Source organism: Oncorhynchus mykiss, chromosome 22 (assembly GCF_057628025.1).
Source record: "Oncorhynchus mykiss isolate SJ-2025 chromosome 22, ASM5762802v1, whole genome shotgun sequence".
NCBI classification, from domain to species: domain Eukaryota; kingdom Metazoa; phylum Chordata; class Actinopteri; order Salmoniformes; family Salmonidae; genus Oncorhynchus; species Oncorhynchus mykiss.
In genome coordinates, this window is record NC_143043.1 from 49073861 (window position 1) to 49098548 (window position 24688).

At 41.9% G+C, this 24688-nt stretch overlaps 2 protein-coding genes across 2 annotated transcripts; both read right to left on the bottom strand.

Annotated features, from left to right (window-relative positions):
- Nucleotides 1–1222: 1222 nt before the first annotated feature.
- LOC110502161 (trace amine-associated receptor 13c-like) lies at nt 1223–2273 on the bottom strand. Its single transcript, XM_021580018.3, has one exon. It carries the CDS (start codon nt 2180–2182, stop codon nt 1223–1225), a length of 960 nt encoding a protein of 319 aa, XP_021435693.3. The 5' UTR covers nt 2183–2273.
- Nucleotides 2274–2295: 22 nt separating this feature from the next.
- Nucleotides 2296–11708, bottom strand: LOC149972876 (trace amine-associated receptor 6-like). The gene is made up of 4 exons (XM_090215080.1): nt 11043–11708; nt 6670–6834; nt 3205–3390; nt 2296–2328 (listed from the first exon to the last, which is right to left on the bottom strand). Exons 1-4 carry the CDS (start codon nt 11706–11708, stop codon nt 2296–2298), a joined length of 1050 nt encoding a protein of 349 aa, XP_090071206.1.
- Between the last annotated feature and the right edge of the window lie 12980 nt (nt 11709–24688).

Sequence of the window (24688 nt, forward strand, 5' to 3'; positions counted from 1 at the left end):
TATCATCCTCTGTGTTGTGTGCTTATTGTTTAACCATTGATATGTTCTAGGTCATTTTGAGAACTTAAGGAGCATCAGGTACTGCTGGAATGTCTACCAATAGCATGTCCATCTTTTTGTGATAAATTAAACTGGTCACTGTTCAAAACATTTATAAAGTAGTAAGAAAGTATGAATAGTCGTCACTTTAGATTAGGGACTGCAATACAACTTTACTAATGATTAGTAGATGGTTTATAAGGACATATATTAAACATCTTATGAATGATCTTATGAATCATTATTACATAGTATAAAAGTTGTTTATTAATGTGTGAATGACTAGCTTTCTAAAACACATCTGGGAGTAATGATAAATGAATGTTGAATAAACTATTTACTAATCCATCATAAAATGTTTATTACAAAGTGTTATTATAAAGTCTTACTAATCTCTATATTCATTCAGACTCAACAGCATCTGACAGAGCTGATCTGGTGTGACCCCTGACCTGGCAGCAGTGATGTAGTGAGAGTGGTGGTAGTGTTCATAACCAGTATGTTGACGTTGAAGTGTCTACTGCAGTCTCCTGCGCTGTTTTGTTTAATCACTAATGTATATAGTAGTTATTTACACATGTGAGAATACCTAGGTGAGTAACACTTAACTAACTAAAATATGAGAGTAATGATTAATAAATGGTGAACAAACTGTAAATGATCACAAATAGTTTATTACTGAATGTGTTTATAAAGTGTTACCCATAATTGCATCTTCTTACATTTTACCATCAACTACTTATACAATACAGAAGTTATTTAGACCTGGACGTTATCTGATATCATGCAGTATTGTACATTTCAACAGTACTACACTTGTTAAAGGCGCTGTGTCCCAATTAAGCCACTAGAGGGTAATGTTAAACAACCTACAGACATCCTCAAAATGTACTTTTTGAATAATTGCATAGAATTTATCATTAAATAATATGGAACAATCACAGACTTTAGTATTTGGAATATACAACCCAAAATGACTACAATGTATTTTATAAAACAAGCGTATGCCTTCTCCAAGTCATTCCAATCCAATCCAGCCAAATCATTCTGAAACAACACCACATGTATCTATGATATGAGAACACAGAGCAAGGTAATGTCAATATATTGTTTCATGAAAGAAGCAAAAACAACAAAACAATATAACAAAATTATGTCAAACTAGGGAATAAAAACATAGGAACTATGAACGCCTTAACTTCACCCCAGTTAAAATAATTTTAGCTGTCACTTTGAACCAAGGATAAAAGAAAGCATAAATTATTGGATTAATTAAGGAATTAACAAGTGGCAGAAAGCTGATGATGAATAATGATGCATTGTCAATGACAAGAAAAAATAAATAAAATTGAATTGGAATCCAACAAATGAGATAGTTGATAACAACAATAGACAGAGTTTTTGTTGCTTTTCTCTCAGACTTATTTGCCTGTCCAGTTTTAACACCAAACACTCTGGCAGCCTCTTTTGAAAATATCTTTCTGGCCTGTGATCTGGCCACCACAAAGATTTTCACATAAAGTGTTATAATAATAGAGCACGGGACAACCATTGTAATTACAAGGTCAATTATATTACCCCACATATACCCTTCAACAATAAAACATTCATTCAAACACTGACTGGGTACCTGCAAATTTACAAATATTTTTATAATAGCAGCATCATATATGATATAAAAACACCAAGTAATAGATATACAACACATCATTCTTGTTATTGTTATTTTAGAGTGGTACAATAAGGGATCACACACAGCAACATAGCGGTCAATAGATATCAAGACCAAACTGCCCAGAGATAAAGAAGCACATAAACAAGTGATGTAGAAATAAAACACACAGAAATATTCCCCAAAACCCCAGCATGATTCCATTATTGCTACAGTCGTTACTGGTATCACAATCAGTCCCACCAGGACATCTGCCACAGCCAGAGAGAGGATGAGCAGGTTGGTTGGAGTCTGGAGCTGCTTGAAGTGAGAGATGGAGATGATCACCAGTATGTTCAAGAATACTGTAACTGCTGAAATCAATGAGAAGAAGATGTACAGTGCTATGTAGATAGATGACGATAGCAAAGCCTTTCTGCAAGAAGAGTTTCTGTCTTGAAAACAGTATTGAACATCTTCATGTTCCTCCATTTTTAGAAAATGATCAAAATGCTGAGGTCCTGCTCCTGCTTGGTCCTGTGTGTGACCCTGTCAGGTCCGCCTTCTGACAAACTCTGAGCTCTGCCTCTCTATTTATCTCTGAGTTACTGACAGCCACTCCCCTCCCTGGAGTCTCTCTGCACACGTACACACACAAGCACACGCACATGCACACGCGCACACACTCAAAAAACATAGGCAAGTGAGCACAGAAAAAAAGGGGTTGGATAAAAAAATAATTTTTGAAAGCATGATGTAATGTATGACAAGATTGGATGTTGCCACCTAGCCTGTCCTTCGGCCTGACTGACATTTGAATGGAAAAAATACAGTACTGGTGATGATTTTCTCAATGTTTTACATGGGAAATAGCATAACTGTGTAAGACTGACTGTTTTGGGTTTTGTCATTGCTCAGTTTGGACCAGAACCCACAACATCAGGAAACATGTCAGCACTCCACATGTTAGCTGGCCAGGGTGTAGTAAAAAAATATATATTTTGCTTGTCAAAAAATATTTTTTAAATTATTTTTTTATTTAACCTTTATTTAACCAGGTAGGCTAGTTGAGAACACCTTTATTTAACCAGGTAGGCTAGTTGAGAACAAGTTCTCATTTACAACTGTGACCTGGCCAAGATAAAGCATAGCAGTGTGAACAGACAACAACACAGAGTTACACATGGAGTAAACAATAAACAAGTCAATAACACAGTGGGAAAAAAAGACCGATGGACTATGTACAGTGCCTTGCGAAAGTATTCGGCCCCCTTGAACTTTGCGACCTTTTGCCACATTTCAGGCTTCAAACATAAAGATATAAAACTGTATTTTTTTGTGAAGAATCAACAACAAGTGGGACACAATCATGAAGTGGAACGACATTTATTGGATATTTCAAACTTTTTTAACAAATCAAAAACTGAAAAATTGGGCGTGCAAAATTATATATGTGAAATGGGAACCAGAAAGGGTTTGGTGGAAAACGATGATAATGGAATACTCACGCCTACCCTGGGAGATGGAAACTCACAGGGCCGCCCCTCTTCTCTAGTTGACCCCGGGGTGGGACGCACCGGACACCACTGAAGCTGGCGCACCTCTTGGCCGCAATAGGGACAGGGCACCAGCTGCCTCCGGCGACGCCGCACTGCCACAGAGAGGTGTGTGCCCCCTTCCTTCATGGGTTCAGGCTCTGCCTCAGACAGCCAAAGGAGGTAGGCGAGTGATGTGTTGGACACCAGCGCTCCCAAAGAAGGTTATCCAGACGGATGGCTATCGGAATGAGAGCATCCAAGGATATGTTGTCATCCCGACATGCCAACTCCGACATGCCAACTCCGTCTGGACCTCTTCATGCAGTCCACTGCGGAACAGAGTGCAGAGCGCCGGCTCATTCCATCCGCTGGAGGCTGCCACACTCCGAAAGGTCAGGGCTTAATCCACAGTGATCTGGGCACCCTGCTGGAGTTGGAAAAGTCTCTCACCACAACTTCTCATAGGAACCCAGCTCCTCCTCTCCTCTCTCCCAGATGGCCGTAGCTGGAAACAACACCTGCACATTGTGAAGACCTGTGTTCTGTTGTATCAACTTGCATGTTACCGTGTTAGTGTGCATTTGTTATTACGGGTCTAGTCTCGTGTATTGCTATTACTGGTCTCGACCCGTGTATTTGTTAGATGTTTACACCTCGCTCTTTGTTTAGGTTACAAGACTGTGTTTAATATACAGTCAAAGTTGGAAGTTTACATACATTTAGGTTGGAGTCATTAAAACTCGGTTTTCAACCACCCCAGAAATGTGTTCTTAACAAACTATAGTTTTGACAAGTCGTTTAGGACATCTACTTTGTGCATGACACAAGTAATTGAGCAAACAATTGTTGACAGATTATTTCACTTATAATTCACATTATCACAATTCCGGTGGGTCATACGTTTACATACACTAAGTTGACTGAGCCTTTAAACAGCTTGGAAAATTACAGAAAATGATATCATGGATTTCAAAGCTTCTGATAGGCTAATTGACATCATCTGAGGTGTACCTGTGGATGTTTTTTAAGGCCTACCTTCATACTCAGTTCCTCTTTGCTTGACATCATGGGAAAATCAAAATAAATCATCTAAGACCTCAGAAAAAAATTGTAGACCACGTTTATCTGTACAAACAATAGTATGCAAGTATAAACACCATGGGACCATGCAGCATTCATATTGCTCAGGAAGGAGATGCGTTCTGTCTCCTAGAGATGACCGTACTTTGGTGGCAAAAATACAAATCAATCCCAGAACAACAGCAATTGACAAATTCTCACGTTTCATCCGTTTTCTTCCATTTCTATTCCTCAATAAATCCCATAATTTATGCTTAATTTGCAATTATGAGTAACACTTTATAAATTCAGTAATGAACCATTTGTGAGTAATTTCCAGTTTGCTCACCATGTATTAATCATTACTCCACCTTTAATTAAATGTTAATAAACTAGGTATTCTCAAATGTTTAAATAACTGCATTATGTGTTAATGATTAAGCACAACAGCGCAGGAGACCACAGCAGACACTACCACAACTCTCACTACATCACTGCTGCCAGGTCAGGGGTCACTCAAGGGCAGCTCTCTCAGAGGCTGTAGTCTGAATTAATATAGAGGTTGATCACACTTTATAATAACACATTGTAATAAAGCATTTATAATGGATAAGTAAATAGTTTTTTGATCATTCATGTATCATTACTCCCACATTTGTTTTAGAAAGCTAGTTATTCACACATTTATTAACAACTTTTAAAGTCTGTAATAATGATACATAAGATCATTCATAAGATGTTTAATGAATCAACTTTTAAGCCATGTACTAATCATTAGTAAAGTCATGTTGCAGTCCCTAATGTAAAGGGAGGACTATTCACACTTTCTTAATAGTTTATAAATGTTTTGAACAGTGACCAGTTTAATTTATCACAAAAATATGGACATTTTATTGGTAGACATTCCAATACTACCTGATTCTACTTAAGGTCTCAAAATGATCTAGAACAAACCAATGGTAAACGATAAGCACACAACACAGAGGATGTTAAAGGAAATATATTGAAAATGTTATTCTAATACAGTCACACTTGTAGTAGTGTGCTGAAGGAAGTAATGTGTTTTGTCTGAAAATTATAACATTCTTGTTTGTTGGCAGTGACTACCAAAACCAAAGTGTGGATTGCAGTCACTCATTAGAGCAGACTTTGTCTCAGTTACATCATGGGGACAAATACTATTTGTCAGATATCAGAACAACCACACTGTACTCTGACCCAATCCTCCCTTGATGTTGTTTTCCATTTCTGTGGTGTTGTTTTCTCAGAAGAAAATGTGACTGAGAAATGTGATTTCTAGTTCAGTTGTATCAATCAATGATCTCAAAAGCACCTCAAGAAATTAGGGTCAGTTCACAATTTACTCTGAATTTTTCACGAACCTCCCTTTGTACTTTAAAAAATGTAAACAAAATAATGTGTACGACCAAAAACAATAATAACTGTAGCGACCCTAAAAATGTGGGTATAGACTTTGCCACTTCAGGATGCTTTTGTGGTGCATACAACATCATGTAGGGCTACGGGCCAGAAGGTTGAGGGTTCGCCGACCACAAAGAACCAGCTCACTCTCCCTGTCTGTATCATGAGGCCTACAATACGTTCAGAGTTGGCTACAGACAATGATCAGCTAAGAGGATATCATATTTCCAACATTTTGATGCCAATTTCATAACATCTATGCAACACGTTTTCCACCAACAGGTGTCTCTGTCAATGCACCCCACAACCAATTTACAAACCATACCGACTTCAGGTATTTCAATATCATGACAATCGTGAAAAATTTAAAGACTATGCTCTTGCTCCACAAATGCTCTCGCCTGGTTTATTCTGGGTCATCCTTGACATCAGACAAGGGAATCTGATTGGCCACCAGTCTGAGGCAGGGTTTGATGTTGGCCCAGAAGTGATCAGCCAGGATTTAGCTATGGCAACAGCACCGTCGACCACTGACATCACTGTCAGCATAGATAGTTTGGGGCAGAGATCTGTCGCTTATCCCCCCATGAGAAGCACGTTGGGAGTGACTGAGTCTGGTCAGGCAGGAGGATGATGAAGGGGACTGGTACTGCTGCCCCATGGAGTACCAAGGGCAGTTGAAGGAAGGAGGAAGGTTTTGCCATCTATCGTAACACTATGAGGATCTGACCCCCATTCGCTGAAGGATAAGGTGGAGTTGGCTTGTAAACTCTGTAAATGACCCTGAAGGTTGGTTCCTCTTCTCTCTGGACAGGTCGATTTTTGCAGTCGAGGGTGTCTGGATAACAGCTCAGGCCCAGAATTGGTTCTTGTGGATGGTGGTCTGGGAGAGCCATAGCTCACTGCTCTTTGACCTCCCTTCTGGAGGAAGGTGTTCCTTCCTTACAGAGGTAATGTTACTGGCCCATTGAACCCCCCGGCCAAGAGGCAGCTTTGCAGCCTGTCCACCAGGGACTTTGCTTCGGTCCCCATGGGTAGACTTTGGAGACCATTGTCAACATAGAAGGTGTGCTCGACTGACTCCTGAACATCTGTGTTGCCATCATGGTGGTCCTGAGAATGTTTCTGGAGTGCATATATGGCACAGCAGGGCCTACACATTGTTACGAAGAGTAAGACCTGCCATTCATAGGTGCTCGGCACTGCTTTTCAGTCTAAATTAAGATCCACAACATTTATTCCACGGGACAATACTAGGTGCAGAGTGTGACTATGGCAGTGAGTAGTTCCGGAGACATGTTGGACAAATCCCACTGAGTCGATGATGACTCCGAAAGACTTTTGGAGTTGGTCTGTGGATTTTTCCATGTGAACATTAAAGTCACCAAAATTTAGAATATTATCTACCTTGACTACAAGGTCCGATAGGAATTCAGGGAACTCAGCGAGGAACGCTATATATTTAAACAGTAGCTTTAAAAAGTGATTGAGTAGGCTGCATAGAGTTCATGACTAGAGGATCAAATTATATATTTTTTTTGTAAATTGAAATTTACCATCATAAATGTAAGCAACACCTCCGCTCTTGCGGGACACGCGGGGGATATGGTCACTAGTGTAACCAGGAGGTGAGGCCTCATTTAACACAGTAAATTTGTCAGGCTTAAGCCATGTTTCAGTCAGGCCAATCACATCAATATTATGATCAGTGATAAGTTATTTGACTATAACTACCTTGGAAGTGAGGGATCTAACATTAAGTCGCCCTATTTTGAGATGTGAGGTATCACAATCTCTTTCAATAATGGCAGGAATGGAGGAGGTCTTTATTCCAGTGAGATTGCTAAGGCGAACACCGCCATGTTTAGTTTTTCCCAACCTAGGTCGAGGCACAGACAAGGTCTAAATGGGGATAGCTGAGCTGACTACACTGACTGTGCTAGTGGCAGACTCCACTAAGCTGGCAGGCTGGGTAACAACCTGCTGCCTGGCCCGCACCCTGTCTCATTGTGGAGCTAAGGGAGTTAGAGCCCAGTCTATGTTCGTAGATAAGAAGAGAGCACCCCTCCAGCTAGGATGGAGTCCATCACTCCTCAACAGGCCAGGCTTGTTCCTGTTTGTGGATGAGTCCCAGAAAGAGGGCCAATTTCTACAAATTCGATCTTTTGGGAGGGGCAGAAAACTGTTTTCAACCAGCGATTGAGTTGTGAGACTGCTGTAGATGTTACGATCTTCTTCATCTGAGGAACAGGAATATGAAAGATCGAACCAAAGTGCAGTGTGGTACGTGTCCATGTTAAATTTATTACAACTGATCACTGAATCCAAAATAACAAAAGTGAAACAATGAAAATTGAAACAGTCCTTTCAGTTGACACAACGCAAAACAGGAAACAACTACCCACAAACACAGGTGGGAACAGGCTACCTAAGTATGGTTCTCAATCAGAGACAACGATAGACAGCTGCCTCTGATTGAGAACCATACCAGGCCAAACACAGAAATACAAAACATTGAACAAAACATAGAATGCCCACCCTAACTCACGCCATGACCAAATCAAAATAGAGAACTAAAAAAGGAACTTCAGGACGTGACAGTAGAGCTCATCACTCCCCCTAACTGGGAGGAGGCCAGAGACAATTACACGATGCCGACACATCTTTCTAGCTGATTTACACGCTGAAGCTATGTGACCTTGGTGACCTCTGACTGTTTCATCCAAACATCGTTGGTGCCGATAACAATATCCCTATACTCTCTACACTCGCCAGTTTTAGCTGTAGTCCGCACTATCTTCAGATTAGCCTTAACCAGGGGTCAGGGCTACCGACGTTAACAGTGTATGATTGCTGGATGATTCGTTTTAAGTGTAATACTATGGGTAATGGAGTTGCCAATGATTAGGGTTTTCAATTTGTCAGAGCTAATGGTCGGAGGCTTCGGCGTCTCAGACCCTGTAACGGGAGGAGCAGAGACCAGAGAAGGCTCGGCCTCTGACTCCGACTCACTGCTTAATATGGAGAACTGGTTGAAAGTTTCTGTCGGCTTAATGAGCGACACCGTTTGAGCATTCCTACAGCATTTCCCTCCAGAAGACATGAGAAAGTTGTCTGGCTGCAGGGACTGTGTGAGGGGATTTATACTACTATCTGTACTTACTGGTGGTACAGACGCTGTTTCATCCTTTCCTTGGCCCAGTGGGTGTAAAACTCTGCAGTAAAACTGTTTTTCAACTGGCCTCTTCACTCCAGCATTTTGGATATGAATTGTATATAACACCTTGACTTGTAGTGTATTAAAGGTTGTAACCCTTTAAATGTAATGTTCAGTTAAATTATGTATTTAGATATTGGTTCCCTTAATAAATAAGGAATAAAATGTTCAATATTTTTCCTTTAACATCCTCTGTGTTGTGTGCTTATTGTTTAACCATTGACATGTTCTAGGTCATTTTGAAACCTTAAGGAGCATCAGGTACTGCTGGAATATATCAATAGCATGTCCATCTTTATGTGATAAATTACAATGGTCACTGTTCAAAACATTCATAAAGTATTAAGAAAGTATGAATAGTCTTCACTTTAGATTAAGGACTGCAAAACTACTTTACTAATGATTAGTACATGGTTTATGCGTTCATTTATTAAACATCTGATGAGAGATCTTATAAATCATTATTACATACTATAAAAGTTTATCAATGTATGAATAACTACCTTTCTAAAACTAATGTGGGAGTAATGAGACATTAATGATGTGGAGTCAAAATAAACATTATACATTCATTATTACAAAGTGTTACCAATCTCTATATTCATTCTGACGCCACAGCATCTGAGAGAGCTGTTCTGGTGTGACCCCTGACCTGGCAGCAGAGATATAGTGAGAGTCGTGGTAGTGAGAGTAGTGGTACTGTTCATACCCAGTACGTTGATGTTGAAGTGTCTGCTGTGTTCTCCTGTACTGTTGTGCTTAATCATTAATGCATATACTAATGATTAGTAAATAGTTTATAGGTTCATTAAACGATAAGCACACAACACAGAGGATGTTATCTCATTAAACATCTTATGAATGATCTTTTGAATCATTATTACATACTTTAAAAGTTGTTAATAAATGTGTGAATAACCAGCTAACTAAAACAAATGTGGGAGTAATGATACATGAATGATGAATAAACTATTTACTAATCCATTAGAAACTATTTAGTGTGTTTCCCAATCTCTATATTCATTCAGAGTAAACAGCTTCTGAGAGAGCTGTTCTGGTGTGACCACTGACCTGACCTGACAGTAGTGATGTAGTGAGAGTAGTGGTACAGTTCATACCCAGCGTGCTGAGGTTCAAGTGTCTGCTGTGGACTTCTGCACTGTTATGTTGAATAATTAATGTATATACTGTAGTAGTTATTTATAAATGTGTGAAAACCTAGCTGAGTAACATTTCACAAATGTGGCCTTAATATTAAATGGTGAGCAAACTGGAAATGCCTTACACCTGGTTTAATACTGAATGTTATTATAAAGTGTAACCCATAATTGCATATTCTTACATTTTACCATCAACTACTTACACAATGCAGAAGTTATTTAGACCTGGACGTTATCTGATATCATGCAGTATTGTACATTTCAACTTTACTACACTTGATGAAGACTTTGGGTCACAATTGAGCCACTAGAGGGAGATGTTAAACAACATATAGCATGAGGCATGACGTCCTCAGAATGTAGTTTTAGAATATTTACTATTTATCATTAAGTAACATGGAACAACCACAGCCTTAGGTATTTGGAGTACACAATCCACAATGACTACAATGTCTTTTATAAACCAAGCTTATGCCTTCTCCAAGTCATTCCATTCCAATCCAGACAAATCATTCAGTATCAACACCACTTGTACAACACTGAGATAAGGAATGTCAGTGTATTGCTATATGAAATAAATATGAAATAAATAAATGCAACAATTGTAGATCAAAACCATATCAAACCTATGTTTACCAACCTAGGGAATACAATTATAGGAACTATGAACGTCTTATCTTCAAATTTAATAAAAGTTTAGCTGTCACTTTGAACCAAGGATAAAAGAAAGCATAAATTATTGGATTAATTAAGGAATTAACAATTGGCAGAAAAATGAGGAAATATGATAAGAACATGTCAATTAAAAAATACAAAAAGAAAGAAAATAAAAATGGAATCCAACAAATGAAATAGTTGAAAACAACAATAGATAGAGTTTTTGCTGCTTTTTTCTCAGACTTATTTGCCTGTGCAGTTTTAACACAAGACACACTGGCAGCCTCTTTTGAAAATACCTTTCTGGCCTGTGATCTGGCCACCACAAAGATTTTCATGTAAAGTGTTATAATAATAGAGCACGGGACAACCATTGTAATTACAATGTAAATTATATTAACCGAGATTATTCCTTCAACAATAACACATTCTGTCAAACACCTACTGGGTACCTGCAAATTTACAAAGTTTTGTATAATAACAGCATCGTATATGATACAACAACACCAGGTAACGGATATACAACACATCATTCTTGTTGTTGTTATTTTAGAGTGGTACAATAAGGGATCATAAACAGCAACATAGCGGTCAATAGATATCAAGACCAAATTGCCAAGCGATAAAGTAGTACATAAAAAGGAGATGTAGGTATGAAACGCACAGAAATATTCCCCAAAACCCCAGCATGATTCTATTATTGCTACAGTCAGTACTGGTATCACAATCAGTCCCACCAGGAGATCTGACACAGCCAGAGAGAGGATGAGCAGGTTGGTTGGAGTGTGGAGCTGCTTGAAGTGAGAGATGGAGATGATCACCAGTAGGTTCAAAAATATTGTAACTGCTGAAATCAATGAGAAGACGATGTACAGTGTTATGTAGATAGATGTCGATAGCAAAGCCTTTCTGCAAGAAGAGTTTCTGTCTTGAAAACAGTATTGAACATCTTCCATTTTCGCCATTTGGTAAAAATGCTGAGGTCCTGCTCCTGCTTGGTTCTGTGTGTGACCTTGTCAGGTCTGCTTTCTGACTAACTCTGAGCTCTGCCTCTCTATTTATCCCTGAGTTACTGACAGCCACTCCCCTCCCCAGGAACTCTCTGCACACACACACACACGCGCACGCACACACACACACACACACACACACGCACGCACACACACACAAACGTGTGCACACAAATGAACAAATGTTTGGATAAATAAATAATTAATGAAATTAGGATTCAATGTATTACCAGATTGCATATTGCTGTGCCCAGCTAGCCTGTTCTTTAGCCTTACTGATCATTATAGATGAGAGAAAAGGGATATTTTCTCCAATTCAGATCAAATAAAATTTGATTTGTCACAAGCGTGGAACAGGTGTTGACCTTACAGTGAAATGTTTACTTACAAGCCGTTAACCAACAATGCAGTTTTAAGTTAAGTTTAAGATAAATCATCAAAAAATAAATAAATAATTAAAGAGCAGCAGTAAAATAACAATACAGAGGCTATTTTCAGGGTGTACTGCTACAGAGTCAATGTGCGGGGTCACCGGTTAGTCGAGGTAATTGAGATAACATGTACAGTACATGTAGGTCGAGTTAAAGTGACTATGCATAGATAATAAACAAAGAGTAGCAGCAGGGTAAAAGAGGAGGGGCGCAATGCAATACTGGGCCGTACTCACTACCTTCTGTAGTGCCTTGCGGTCGGAGGCCGAGCAGCTACAATACCAGGCACTGATGAAACCAGTCAGGATGCTCTCGATGGTGCAGTTGTTAAACATTTTGAGGATCTGAGGACCCATTCTATATATTTTCAGTCTCCTGAGGAGGAATAGGCTTGTCGTGCCCTCTTCACAACTGTCTTCGTGTTCTTGGACCATGTTAGTTTGTTGGTGATGTGGATACCACAGCACCGTTGATGAGTATGGGGGTGTGCTAGGTCCTCCTTTTCCTGTAGTCCACAATCATCTCCTTTATCTTGACCACGTTGAGGGAGAGGTTGTTGCCCTGGCACCACATGGCCTCCTCCCTAAAATCTGTGTCATCGGTGTCACTGTTGTGTCGTCTGCAAACTTAATGATGGTGTTGGACTCGTGCCTGGCTATGCAGTCGTGGGTGAACAGGGAGTACAGCAAGGGACTGAGCACGCACCCCTGGGGGGCTCCAGTGTTGAGGATCAAGGGGGCAGATGTGTTGCTACCTACCCTCACCACCTGGGGGCGGCCTGTCAGGAAGTCCAGGATCCAGTTGCAGAGGAAGGTGTTTATTTGCAGGTTCCTTAGCTTAGTGATGAGCTTTGAGGATACCATGGTGTTGAATGCTGAGCTGAAGGCAATGAACAGCATTCTCACATAGGTGTTCCTTTTGTCTAGGTGGGAAAGGGCAGTGTGGAGTGCAATAGAGATTACATTATCTCTGGATGTGTTTGGGCGGTGTGCAAATTGGAGTGGGTTTAGTGTTTCTGGGAAAAGGGTGTTGATGTGCCATTAACAATCATTCAAAGCATTTCATGGCTACGGACGTGAGTGCTACGGGTCTGTAGTCATTTAGACAGATTGCCTTCATGTTCTTGGGGACAGGGACTATGGTGATCTGCTTGAAATATTTTGGTATTAAAGACTCAATCAGTTACATGTTGAAAATGTCCGTGAAGACACCTGCCAGTTGGTGAGCACATGCCCAGAGCACATGTCCTGGTAATCTGTCTGACCCCGCAGTGTTGTGAATGTTGACCTGTTTCAATGTCTTACTCACATTGGCTATGGAGAGCTTGATGACACAGTCATCCGGAATAGCTGACGCTCTAATACATGCCTCAGTGTTGCCTGCCTCGAAGCGAGTATAGATGTGATTTAGCTTGTCTGGTAGGCTCGTGTCACTGGGCAGCTCACGGCTGTGTGTCCCTTCATTCAACGAGCTTCGAAGCCGGTGTAGTATGATTCAATCTTAGCCCTGTATTGACGCTTTGCCTGTTTAATGGTTGGTCGGAGGGCATAGCAGGATTTCTTATAAGCTTCCGGGTTAGAGTCCCGCACCTTGAAAGCGGAAGCTCTAGCCTTTAGCTCAGTGCGGAGGTTGCCTGTAATCCATGGCTTCTGGTTGGGGTATGTACGTACAGTCACTGTCGGGACAAGGTCCTTGATGCATTTATTGATAAACCAGTGACTGATGTGGTGTATTCCTCAATGCCATCGGAAGAATCCCGGAACATGTTCCAGTCTGTGATAGCAAAACAGTCCAGTAGTTTAGCATCTACTTCATCTGACAACTTTTTAATTGACTGAGTCACTGATGCTTCCTGCTTCAGTGCTTTCATAGGCCCAGGACTAGATAAAGTGTAGTTTTGCAACTACTTTCACCACTTTTAGTCTTGAAATCTTTGGTTGTTTACTACACTACCTTACTCACTCTGTTTAGCACATGTCCTCGCATGTGAAGGACTAAGAGGGTGTGAACTAGCAGTGTGAACTAGTCTCTACTTGTATTCAATGTAAAATAAAAAAACATTTACAATGTTGCTACACAGGAAAGAATCAAGCCGGTCGGTCACATATTCATTCTGACTCAACAGCATGTGAGAGAGCTGCTCTGGCATGACCCCTGACCTGGCAGCACTGATAGTGATGCAGTGAGAGTAGTCGTAGTGGGGTTCAACCTTTTGTCAATGTGGGAAAGTACAGTGTGGAGTGTGATTGTGATTGCATTATTTGTTTATCTGTTGGGGCAAAATGGATGCGAAATGGAGTGGGTCTAGGCTTTCCGAGATGATGATGTTGATGTGAGCCATTACAAGCCTTTCAAAACACTTCATGGCTACCGACGTGAGTGCTACGGGTCGGTAATCATTTAGGCATGTTACGTTAGTTCCTTGGGCACAGGGACTATGCTGCTCTCCGTGAAACATGTAGGTATTACAGACTCGATCAGGGAGAGGTTGAAAATGTCAGTGAAGACACTTGCCAGTTGGATCGAGCATGCTTTGAGTACACGTCCTGGATGTCCGTCAGGCACCACAGCTTTGTGAATGTTGACCTGTTTAAAGGTCTTACTCACATCGGCTACCGAAAGCGTGATCACACAGTCGTGCGGAACGGCTGGTGATCTCAAGCATGCTTCATTGTTGCTTGCCTCAAAGCGAGCCTAAAATGCATTTAGCTCGTCTGGTAGGATCACTTCACTGGGCAGCTTGTGGCTGAGTTTCCCTTCTTCCTCTGTAATAGTTTTCAAGCTCTGACACATTTCACAGAAGGTGAAATATATATATTTTTTAAACATTCAGTCAGTGTCAGAACCGGTGTAGTAGGATTCAATCTTAGTACTGTATTGACGCTTTGCCTATTTGATGGTTCGTCTGAGGATGTTACGGGATTTCTTACAATCGTCCGGATTAGTGTTAGAGGTATTTTGAATGAGGTAGCTCTAGCCTTTTGCTCAGTGCGGATGTTCCCTGTAATCCATGTACAGGGCATACCGGTACCTAGTCAGTGTGTGGGGGTACAGGTTTAGAGGTAATTTGTACATGTAGGTAGGGGTGAAGGGACTATGCATAGTAATAAACAGCGAGCAGCAGCAGTGTACAAAACAAATGGAGTATGTTAGCCAGTATTACACTATGGTTTTCAGTAGATAAACTAAAGCTAGCTAGCTAGCTAGCTAGGTGGCTTGCAGAAAAAATTACTTACCAGGCACCGCATTTGTTATCTACCCTCTTGGTGCTGGATTTGGCTGTAGCTGAGTTTCTAACATAATCTAAATCCAACTATTTGTTTCGAATCCTCTTCGCTATATTCTGGATGAAACATGTTGAATGTCACCATGTAGCTAATAGAACGTAAGAAAAAATGCTCCATTGAATTTGTGTCGATGAGAGGAGTCACTTGAAGCAATTTTTTTTTTGCCCAAAGGATTGTGTTAGAAACCACCTCCTTTTAAAAAAAGCACGCCTTGGGGGAGGGACCGGGGCCAGAGCATGAACCACCACCTAACATAAGTTGTAGTCTTTTAGAGACTGGAAAAAAATTATCTGCTTGTATATTTAACAATGAATCCGCCAATAGGAACATCGCTGAAAGACGTCCAATGGCTCTATTGAACAAAGACAACCATATTTGTCTATTGTGTGTTGATTGGTTTAAAACAGATAGCCTACCTTACTTTTATTAGTTCAAAACAATCAGCTTGCTTGCAAGAGAAAATGTTGCTCTCAAAAAGACCCAAAAGAAAGGCAATAGAGGTTTGACATATAGATCATGCTCCAACAGGCGACCAAGCACCCTGCGCACCAGGGACACATGCTTGGCGCGTGTTGCGGAGTATATCAGAATATCATCGATATACACCACTACACCCTGTCCATGCAGGTCCCTGAAGATCTCATCTACAAATGATTGGAAGACTGATGAAGCATTCATCAACCCATATGGCATGACACAGTACTCATAATGACCTGAAGTGGTGCTAAATGCAGTCTTCCACTCATCACCCTTCCGAATACGCACCAGATTGTACGCACTCCTGAGATCCAATTTTGTGAAGAAGTGTGCCCCGTGCATTGACTCAATAATCGTATTTATCAGAGGTAGCGGGTAACTATATTTCACTGTGATTTTATTTAGACCTCGATAATCAATGCACGGGCGTAAACTGCCAACCTTTTTTTTCACAAAAAAGAAACTCGAAGAGATGGGTGAAATGGATGGCTGAATGAACCCCTGATGCAGGGATTCAGAGACATATGTCTCCATAGCCTCCGTCTCCGCTTGCGACAGGGGATACACGTGACTCCTGGGATATGCAGCGTCTACCAGGAGATCTATCGCACAATCCCCCCGTCGATGGGGTGGTAATTGAGTCGCCTTCTTTTTACAGAAGGCAAGAGCCAAATCGGCATATTCGGGGGGAATGCTCACGGTGGAGACCTGGTCTGGACTTTCCACCATAGTAGCACCAACGGAAACCCCTAAACACCTACCTGAGCACTCTCGCGACCACCCCGTGAGAGCCCTCTGTGGCCAAGAAACAGTGGGGTTATGACAAGCTAACCAGGGTAGGCCTAGCAACACAGAATACGCAGGAGAATCAATAAGTAAAAGCCTAATCTTCTCCTTGTGACCATCCTGCGTTATCATACACAAAGGTGCGGTTACCTCCCTGATAAACCCTGACCCTAATGGTCGACTATCTAAGGCATGAATAGGGAAAGGCATATCCACAGAAACAATAGGGATCCCTAAACTATGAGCTAAACTTTTATTAATGAAATTCCCAGCCGCACCTGAATCTACTAGCGCCTTGTACTGGGAATGCAGGGAAAATTCAGGAAAAGAGACCGAAACAAACATTAGTGCAACAGAGGGCTCTGGATGAGAATGGTGCCTGGGGTGATGCCAGAATTCCCTGCCTGCCTTCTCTATTCCCAGAGGAACCAACCCGGCACCGACCAGCAGTGTGCCCTCTGCGACCATGAATGGTGCTCGAGCGGGAACCCCCTCCGGTCTCCCTGCGCACCATCCCTCCCAATTCCATAGGTTCGGGAGAGAGGGTGCGGGAGGATGGAACAACCAGACCCGATCTAGACGTCCACGAGTAGCCAGCATGTTGTCCAGCCTGATGGACATGTCCACCAGCTGGTCAAAGGTGAGGGTGGTGTCTCTACAGGCCAGCTCCCGACGGACGTCCTCACGTAGACTACAACGGTAATGGTCGATCAGGGCCCTGTCGCTCCATCCAGCGCCGGCAGCCAAGGTCCTAAACTCCAAAGCAAACTCCTGTGCACTCCTCGTCTCCTGCCTCAGATGAGAGAGGAGCTCACCCGCTGCTCTGCCTTCGGGTAGATGGTCGTTGGCGGGTGAACTCCTCAAAATAGTCCAACGCCGCATCCTCCCTTCTACACACAGCGCTGGCCCATTCCAGGGCTTTCCCGGTGAGGCATGAGACGAGGGCGTAACTCTTCTCACGGTCAGATGGTACTGGAGAGACTGTGGCCAGATACAAGTTCAGCTTAAGGAGGAAACCCTGGCAGCCGGCAGTATCTCCGTTGTATCCCGTGGGTAGGGATAAATGGATCTTCGGTTCCGGAGGGCAAAAAGCGTTCAAGGGAGATTCCGGTTGTGGTGGTGGTGGCGCTGGAGAAACTGCCTGTCTCTCCCAGCATCCATATTCTGGACAATGCGATCCACAACAGTGCTCAAACAGTCAATCGCCTCCGCTTGTTTCCGGACACATTCCTCCACCTCCATGGGTGTAGTGTCCTCTCCTGCTGACTTCATATTTTTTGGTCAGAGATTCTGTCAGCACCATGTGTATAGGTGGCAAGGAAGTCAGGCGCAGGAGAGTCGAAATAGAGTGTAAATGGAGTCTTTTAATAACTGTCCACAGAACATGCTCCATAACACTAAATAGTACAGACATGAAAAAACATGCACACACCTGTTTTCAATCCCATTCATTAACTGTTGTGTATTTAACCCTCTGTTTCCCCTCATGTCTTTGTCAGAGATTGTTTTATTGTCAGTGTTGTTTTATTTGTTGTATTGGTGCGCGACGGGTCCTCGTACCCAAGTTGGTTTAGCGAGGAATATGAAGCGAGGGACAGCCAACGAGAGCATACAGGTCGCAGTGGTGGGTAGTATATGGGGCGTTGGTGACAAAATGGATGGCACTGTGATAGCAAATTGGATGTAGTCTGAGTAGAGTTTTGGAGACTATTTTGTAAATGACATCGCCGAACTATCCTACCAACGATCTCTCATACACAACAATACATTTACTGTCTTAGCATACCCCTGCACAGCCAAACCCGCTGATTACTCCCTGTAGCCCGGCAAGTGCGGGGAGCTGGCACAGGCCGTACTGGGTTGTGCTGGCGAACTGCGGATACCGTGTGTAAAGCTGGCAGAATAACCTGGGCTGAAGAGACGCACCTGAGACCAGGAACGCTGAGCCTGCACAATCCGTCCTGGCTGCGGGGAGCTGGTACAGAGCGCACCAGGCTGTGAATGCGCACTGGAGATACAGTGCGCATCACCGCATAACAAGGTGCCTGACCGGTCACACGCTCCCCACGGTAAGCACGGTGAGTTGGCTCAGGTCTAAACCCTGACTCCGCCAATCTCCCCGTGTGACCCCTCCCAAAAATGTTTTGGAGCTGCCTCTCAGGCTTCCATTGTTGTCTCAACTCCTTGTAGCGTCGCCGTTCCTCTCTCACTACCTCCGCCCGCTTCCATGGCAGGGTCTTCTCCCCTGCCATTACCTCCTCCCAGGTCCAGGATGTCCTCCACTCCCTTTTCTCCCGGACCCAGGATCCCTGCTCCTCCTGGCCACGCTGCTTGCTTCGTTTTTGATGGGATATTCTGTAACGGCTCTCGTCGAAAGGAGTGGAAAGTGTTCATGATATTTATTATCAAAAAACACTCAAACAAAATAACAGCGAAAACGAAAGCGAACAGTTCTGTCAGGTACAGACACTAAACAGAAAACAAGACCTCACAAAACCCAAAAGGAAAATTACAGCTTATATATGATCCCCAATCAGAGACAATGATAAACAGCTGCCTCTGATTGGGAACCACACACACACACACCGCAAAAAACAAAGAAATAGAAAACATAGAGAATAACAAGGGTCTCTAAGGTCATGGCGTGACAATGAGGGTCTTTGGGAGCTGCTTTTGTGAGGCTAAAGATGGTGTGAAAAGTCTTAAGGAGGGCAGTTCTTGCACAGTACGAATTGTTGTGTATGGGAGATTGAGAAATGGCACCTCAATCACTCTCGTACACAACAATACATTTACTGTCTAAGCATACCCCTGGACAGACAAACCCCACTTCCAAATCTCAAAGTACAGTCTATAAACCTCCCCCAGCCCATTGACTTTGACAGATCGTTATTGTCAATAGTAGACCTTTGCAGGGAATTTTGTAGACATGTCTTTGTATTGTGTTTGGAGAATCTGCAGAGAGAAATATTAGGTGGTTGTGTCATTACTGTTGTAGTCTTGATTTTATACCTTTCAGTATCCCTTGCTGGTTTCTGTCCCACAATATTGTTGTGCTTGATAACCACAAGATGTGTCCTCTTCCTCATGCTTGTGTCCCCCAAAATGCTGCCACTTTGGGGTATTTTTCAGCAGGGCACTGCAGAATAACCTCCAGAGAGCCTGAGTTTTACAAAGAGAACTATTATTAACTACTATTAATTATATTTTTAGTAAGGGAGTGTTTTCCAGAAAAGGGTGTAATAGATGGCTACCAGATTGCTACTCTTATTTACCTTCAATCAAGAATCTTCTGTTTGGTGTGAATCCCCCCCCCAACAAAATCATAATTTTGTTTGATGGTATTACATAATTTTTCAGCTGTCGTCGAAATGGATAACATATCAGTTCAGCCTGAAAATCCCTCTGATAATCTTTGGTCATCGTAAGGAGCTTCTTTCTTGATAGCCGCAAGCCACTGGCAGCATCAGGGTAAATCTCTGGTCGATAGAATGGTGAAAGAGAACTTCTGAAATTGCTGTGTGTTGTTTGTTCGAAGTATACAATGACATCATCCAAGTTTGTGGGCACGCCTCATCTATTTTCGTGGGCAGTATCTGCATTCACTATGAATGCCAGACTTTGTGTTTCACCACGAGCAGATAAATACACTTCCCGATTCTACCAGTGAAATTAAAATGTGCTAGTTCTAGCTTCTGGTTTGGATATTTTGTGATGTTTATGATAAAAGCGTAATGTCGTTAATATAGTAATGAATATATTCCGTGGCAGAGCCAGGGTGAAATTCCCCTTTAACAAATCTGTTTTAAAATGACTAAAATTGAATGAAATCCGTTCATAAAATTCAACTTTACCAGGACCAGCAAATATAATGATAGATGCGTGGAATGGTAGTCAGTGTTCAATTTAATCATATACTAAAAACACAGTATGAGATTATTGTGATGGGATTCCACCAGTGGTTGAATTGTCTACAATGTTAAATCATAGTAGTCACAAACCACAGTTGGGTTCACAAGTTTCTACAGAACAGTAGAGTAGAAAAAAAACAATACTTCCATGTATGATAAATGCTTTCATCATTTTTTTCCAAGGGAATCTTAGGTAGAACACAGAATTTTCAACATATCAACAATGCTTCAGTCAAAAGAAGAATACAATCACAGAAAAGTACACAGAATGCACAAGCTGCTGAAGATAAGATTTGATACAGCTGCTGTCATCAAGGCTGCTTATCAACAAGCCAGACACAGCGAAGGTACTCACAACTTTCTGCTTTGTTCATGGTCTTGAGAGGAATGTCTGTTCTTCTTCCAGAGGACCTTGAGATCTTGAAGCAGTGCTTCTGTACAGAATGTAGCTACACTGCCTGGATCTAGAAAGGTATACGGTTTCACTGTTCTGTTACTTTTCTTCATTTTCACCCTCACAGACACAATGGCTGGAATGCGATCAGGATCACAAGCCCCAGTGAGACTCCCAGCATTGGGGTAGGCTTTTACAGAATCCTTTAAAGTCTTTACGTTTAGAACTGACTGATTTACAAAGGGTTGAATGTAGTGATTATTACAAACTGCAGGTTGGGTATATAAAAACACCTTTAGGGTGAATTTAACCGCTTCCGGTTGCTCCAGGAAGCTTAGAATCAACACAGGTAGACCTCATAGTGGCTTGATGGATTGTCATCTGGTGTCATTTTCAGGAGCAACAGAAAAATGACCAAAATTTGAAAACTGTATAAAACGGAAACCGAATGTCCGAGGGACTTCATTCGATATCTTCCTGGAAGATCTGGCCCTGGTGCACAGCCCGACGCCGTGCACCAGTTTTAAAAACATCCGCGGACGTCTAGTAAAGGACCGTACATTTGCAATAGGGAGTCTCATCGATCATACAGCAAATGCCGAAAAGGGCCCGTCATGTATGTAATCCAGACGGGTGTTTTCTCCATCTCCTTAGCTATTATTCCACTGACTTAAAAACTCGGTCCTCCAGAAAGTGGAGAGCATACACAATGACATTTTACATGTTTGAGAAGGCATTTCTGTAAAAAAACAAGCATTTTGATAAAAAAATGTTTTATCAACAGCTCTCCTGTGAAGTCGTAACTTACGACATATGCCTAGTTTCCTGAATCGGGTCACACTTGTGTGAAAGATTAGACAGAGTCCACCGGAATCTAGCCTCTCTGTGTCACAAGACAACATTTTATGCTTTGTTGTTTTAATCCCCTTCCTTTTTGTAAAGTCCACCATCAAAATAAAAAATTCCATGTCTCCTCCTTTGGCTTGACAGCATGTCTACCATGTCCGCTACTGACCAATCAACACTTCATGTGGGCGTGGTCTAGCACATAAATGCATGTAACGCAGACGATGATATTTGTATTGTAACATAACTTGGTACACGTGTTCCAAACACTTTCAAGACTCAACATATCTAAGCACATTGAGATCAAACACACGGTGGCACTATAACATGTTTATATCTTTTGATCAGTTTCACTCAGAGTGATGAAATTTGGCACACATTCTCATCGACATGAGTGTAGCTAATCTGTAAAGTATGGTTTAGTTTGGCTGTATGGTGGCACTGTTGGACAGGGGGAAAAAATCATGAAAGTTCAATAGCTTATAACTGCTATGTTTCTTGAACTAGAGTCTTTGAAAACATTGCGTTTTGAAGACTTGGGTCTGTAGATGCTATATACTAAAGTTGGTTCCGAGCGGTACTGGAGTAGAAGACGTTTAACCTCTTGAGACTAGGGGGCAGTATTTTCATTTTTGCAGTATTTTCATAACGTTCCCAAAGTAAACAGGCTATTTCTCAGGACAAGATGCTAGAATATGCATATAATTGACAGCTTAGGATAGAAAACACCCTAGAGTTTCCAAAACTGTAAAAATATTGTCTGAGTATAACAGAACTGATATTGCAGGCGAAGCTTGAGAAAAATCCAATCAGGAAGTGACTCTTATTTTGAAACCTCTGCATTCCTATGCCTCCCCATTGAGCATTGAAAATGATATCAACCAGATTCCTTTTTCTATGGCTTCCCTAATGTGTCTACAGTCACAAGACATAGTTTCAGGCTTTTATTTCGAAAAATGAGTGTGAACAACAACATTGCGTTAGTGGTCAGCTGGTGGCTCTCAGAGTGATTTGTGCGTAATAGACAAAAGGCGGCCATTGCTCCTCTCACTCCTACTAAGAAGCCAATTGTCCCGGTTGATATATTATCGAATAGATATTTGAAAAACACCTTGAGGATTGACATTTGCCATGTTTGTCGATATTATGGATCTAAATTGGAATATTTTTCGACGTTGTCGTGACCGCAATTTCCGGTGGATTTCTCAACAAAACGTGAAGAACAAACAGAGTTATTTCGGCTACAAAAATAATATTTTTGGAAAAAAGGAACTTTTGCTATCTAACTGGGAGTCTCGTGAGTGAAAACATCCGAAGCTCATCAAAGGTAAACTATTTAATTTGATTGCTTTTCTGATTTTCGTGACCAAGCTGCCTGCTGCTAGCTGGACATAATGCTATGCTAGGCTATCGATAAACTTACACAAATGCTTGTCTTGCTTTGGCTGTAAAGCATAATTTCAAAATCTGAGATGACAGGGTGATTAACAAAAGGCTAAGCTGTGTTTCACTATATTTCACTTGTGATTTCATGAATATGAATATTTTCTAGTAAGATTTTTTGTCCGTTGCGTTATGCTAATTAGTGTGGTTCTAAGAAGTTAAAGTAGTCAATATTGTTTGACTAAGACACATTTATTTGAAGAACAGTGCAGATGCAACATTTGGTAACAGTGTATGATTGTATGATTTTTAAGTAATTAATTAGCATTTTATTGCATGACATAAGTATTTGATCACCTAACAACCAGTAAGAATTGTCTCTCACAGACCTGTTTTTCTTTAAGAAGCCCTCCTGTTCTCCCCTCATTACCTGTATTAACTGCACCTGTTTGAACTCGTTACCTGTATAAAAGACACCTGTCAACACACTCAATCAAACAGACTCCAACCTCTCCACAAATGGCCAAGACCAGAGAGCTGTGTAAGGACATCAGGGATCAAATTGTAGACCTGCACATTGTAGACCTGATGGGCTACAGGACAATAGGCAAGCAGCTTGGTGAGAAGGCAACAACGGTTGGCGCAATTATTAGAAAATGGAAGAAGTCCAAGATGACGGTCAATCACCCTCGGTCTGGGGCTCCATGCAAGATCTCACCTCGTGGGGCATCAATGATCATGAGGAAGGTGAGGGATCAGCCCAGAACTACACGACAGGACCTGGTCAATGACCTGAAGAGAGCTGGGACCACAGTCTCAAAGAAAACCATTAGTAACACACTACGCCGCCATGGATTGATATCCTGCAGCGAACGCAAGGTCCCCGTGCTCAAGCCAGCGCATGTTCAGGCCCGTCTGAAGTTTGCCAATGACCATCTGGATGATCCAGAGGAGAAACGGTAGAAGGTCATGTGGTCTGATGAGACAAAAATAGAGCTTTTTGGTCTAAACTCCACTCGCCGTGTTTGGAGGAAGAAGAAGGATGAGTACAACCCCAAGAACACCATCCCAACCGTGAAGCATGGAGGTGGAAACATCATTCTTTCTGAAAAGGGGACAGGACGACTGCACCTTATTGAGGGGAGGATGGATGGGGCCATGTATTGCGAGATATTGGCCAACAACCTCCTTCCCTCAGTAAGAGCATTGAAGATGGGTCGTGGCTGGGTCTTCCAGCATGACAACGACCTGAAACACACAACCAGGGCAATTAAGGAATGGCTCCGTAAGAAGCATCTCAAGGTCCTGGAGTGGCCTTGCCAGTCTCCAGACCTGAAACCAATAGAAAGTATTTGGAGGGAGCTGAATGTCCGTATTGCCCAGCGACAGCCCCGAAACCTGAAGGATCTGGAGAAGGTCA

Coding starts and splice junctions, on each gene's coding strand:
- LOC110502161 (XM_021580018.3), bottom strand. CDS start 2,182: ATGGAGGAACATGAAGATGTTCAATACTGTTTTCAAGACAGAAACTCT.
- LOC149972876 (XM_090215080.1), bottom strand. CDS start 11,708: ATGGCGAAAATGGAAGATGTTCAATACTGTTTTCAAGACAGAAACTCT. Junction 6,835..11,042: donor CCAGATCACAGGCCAGAAAG/GTATTTTCAAAA, acceptor TATGCACTCCAG/AAACATTCTCAGGACCACCA. Junction 2,329..3,204: donor GTGAGTTTCCATCTCCCAGG/GTAGGCGTGAGT, acceptor GTACGTGTGCAG/AGAGACTCCAGGGAGGGGAG.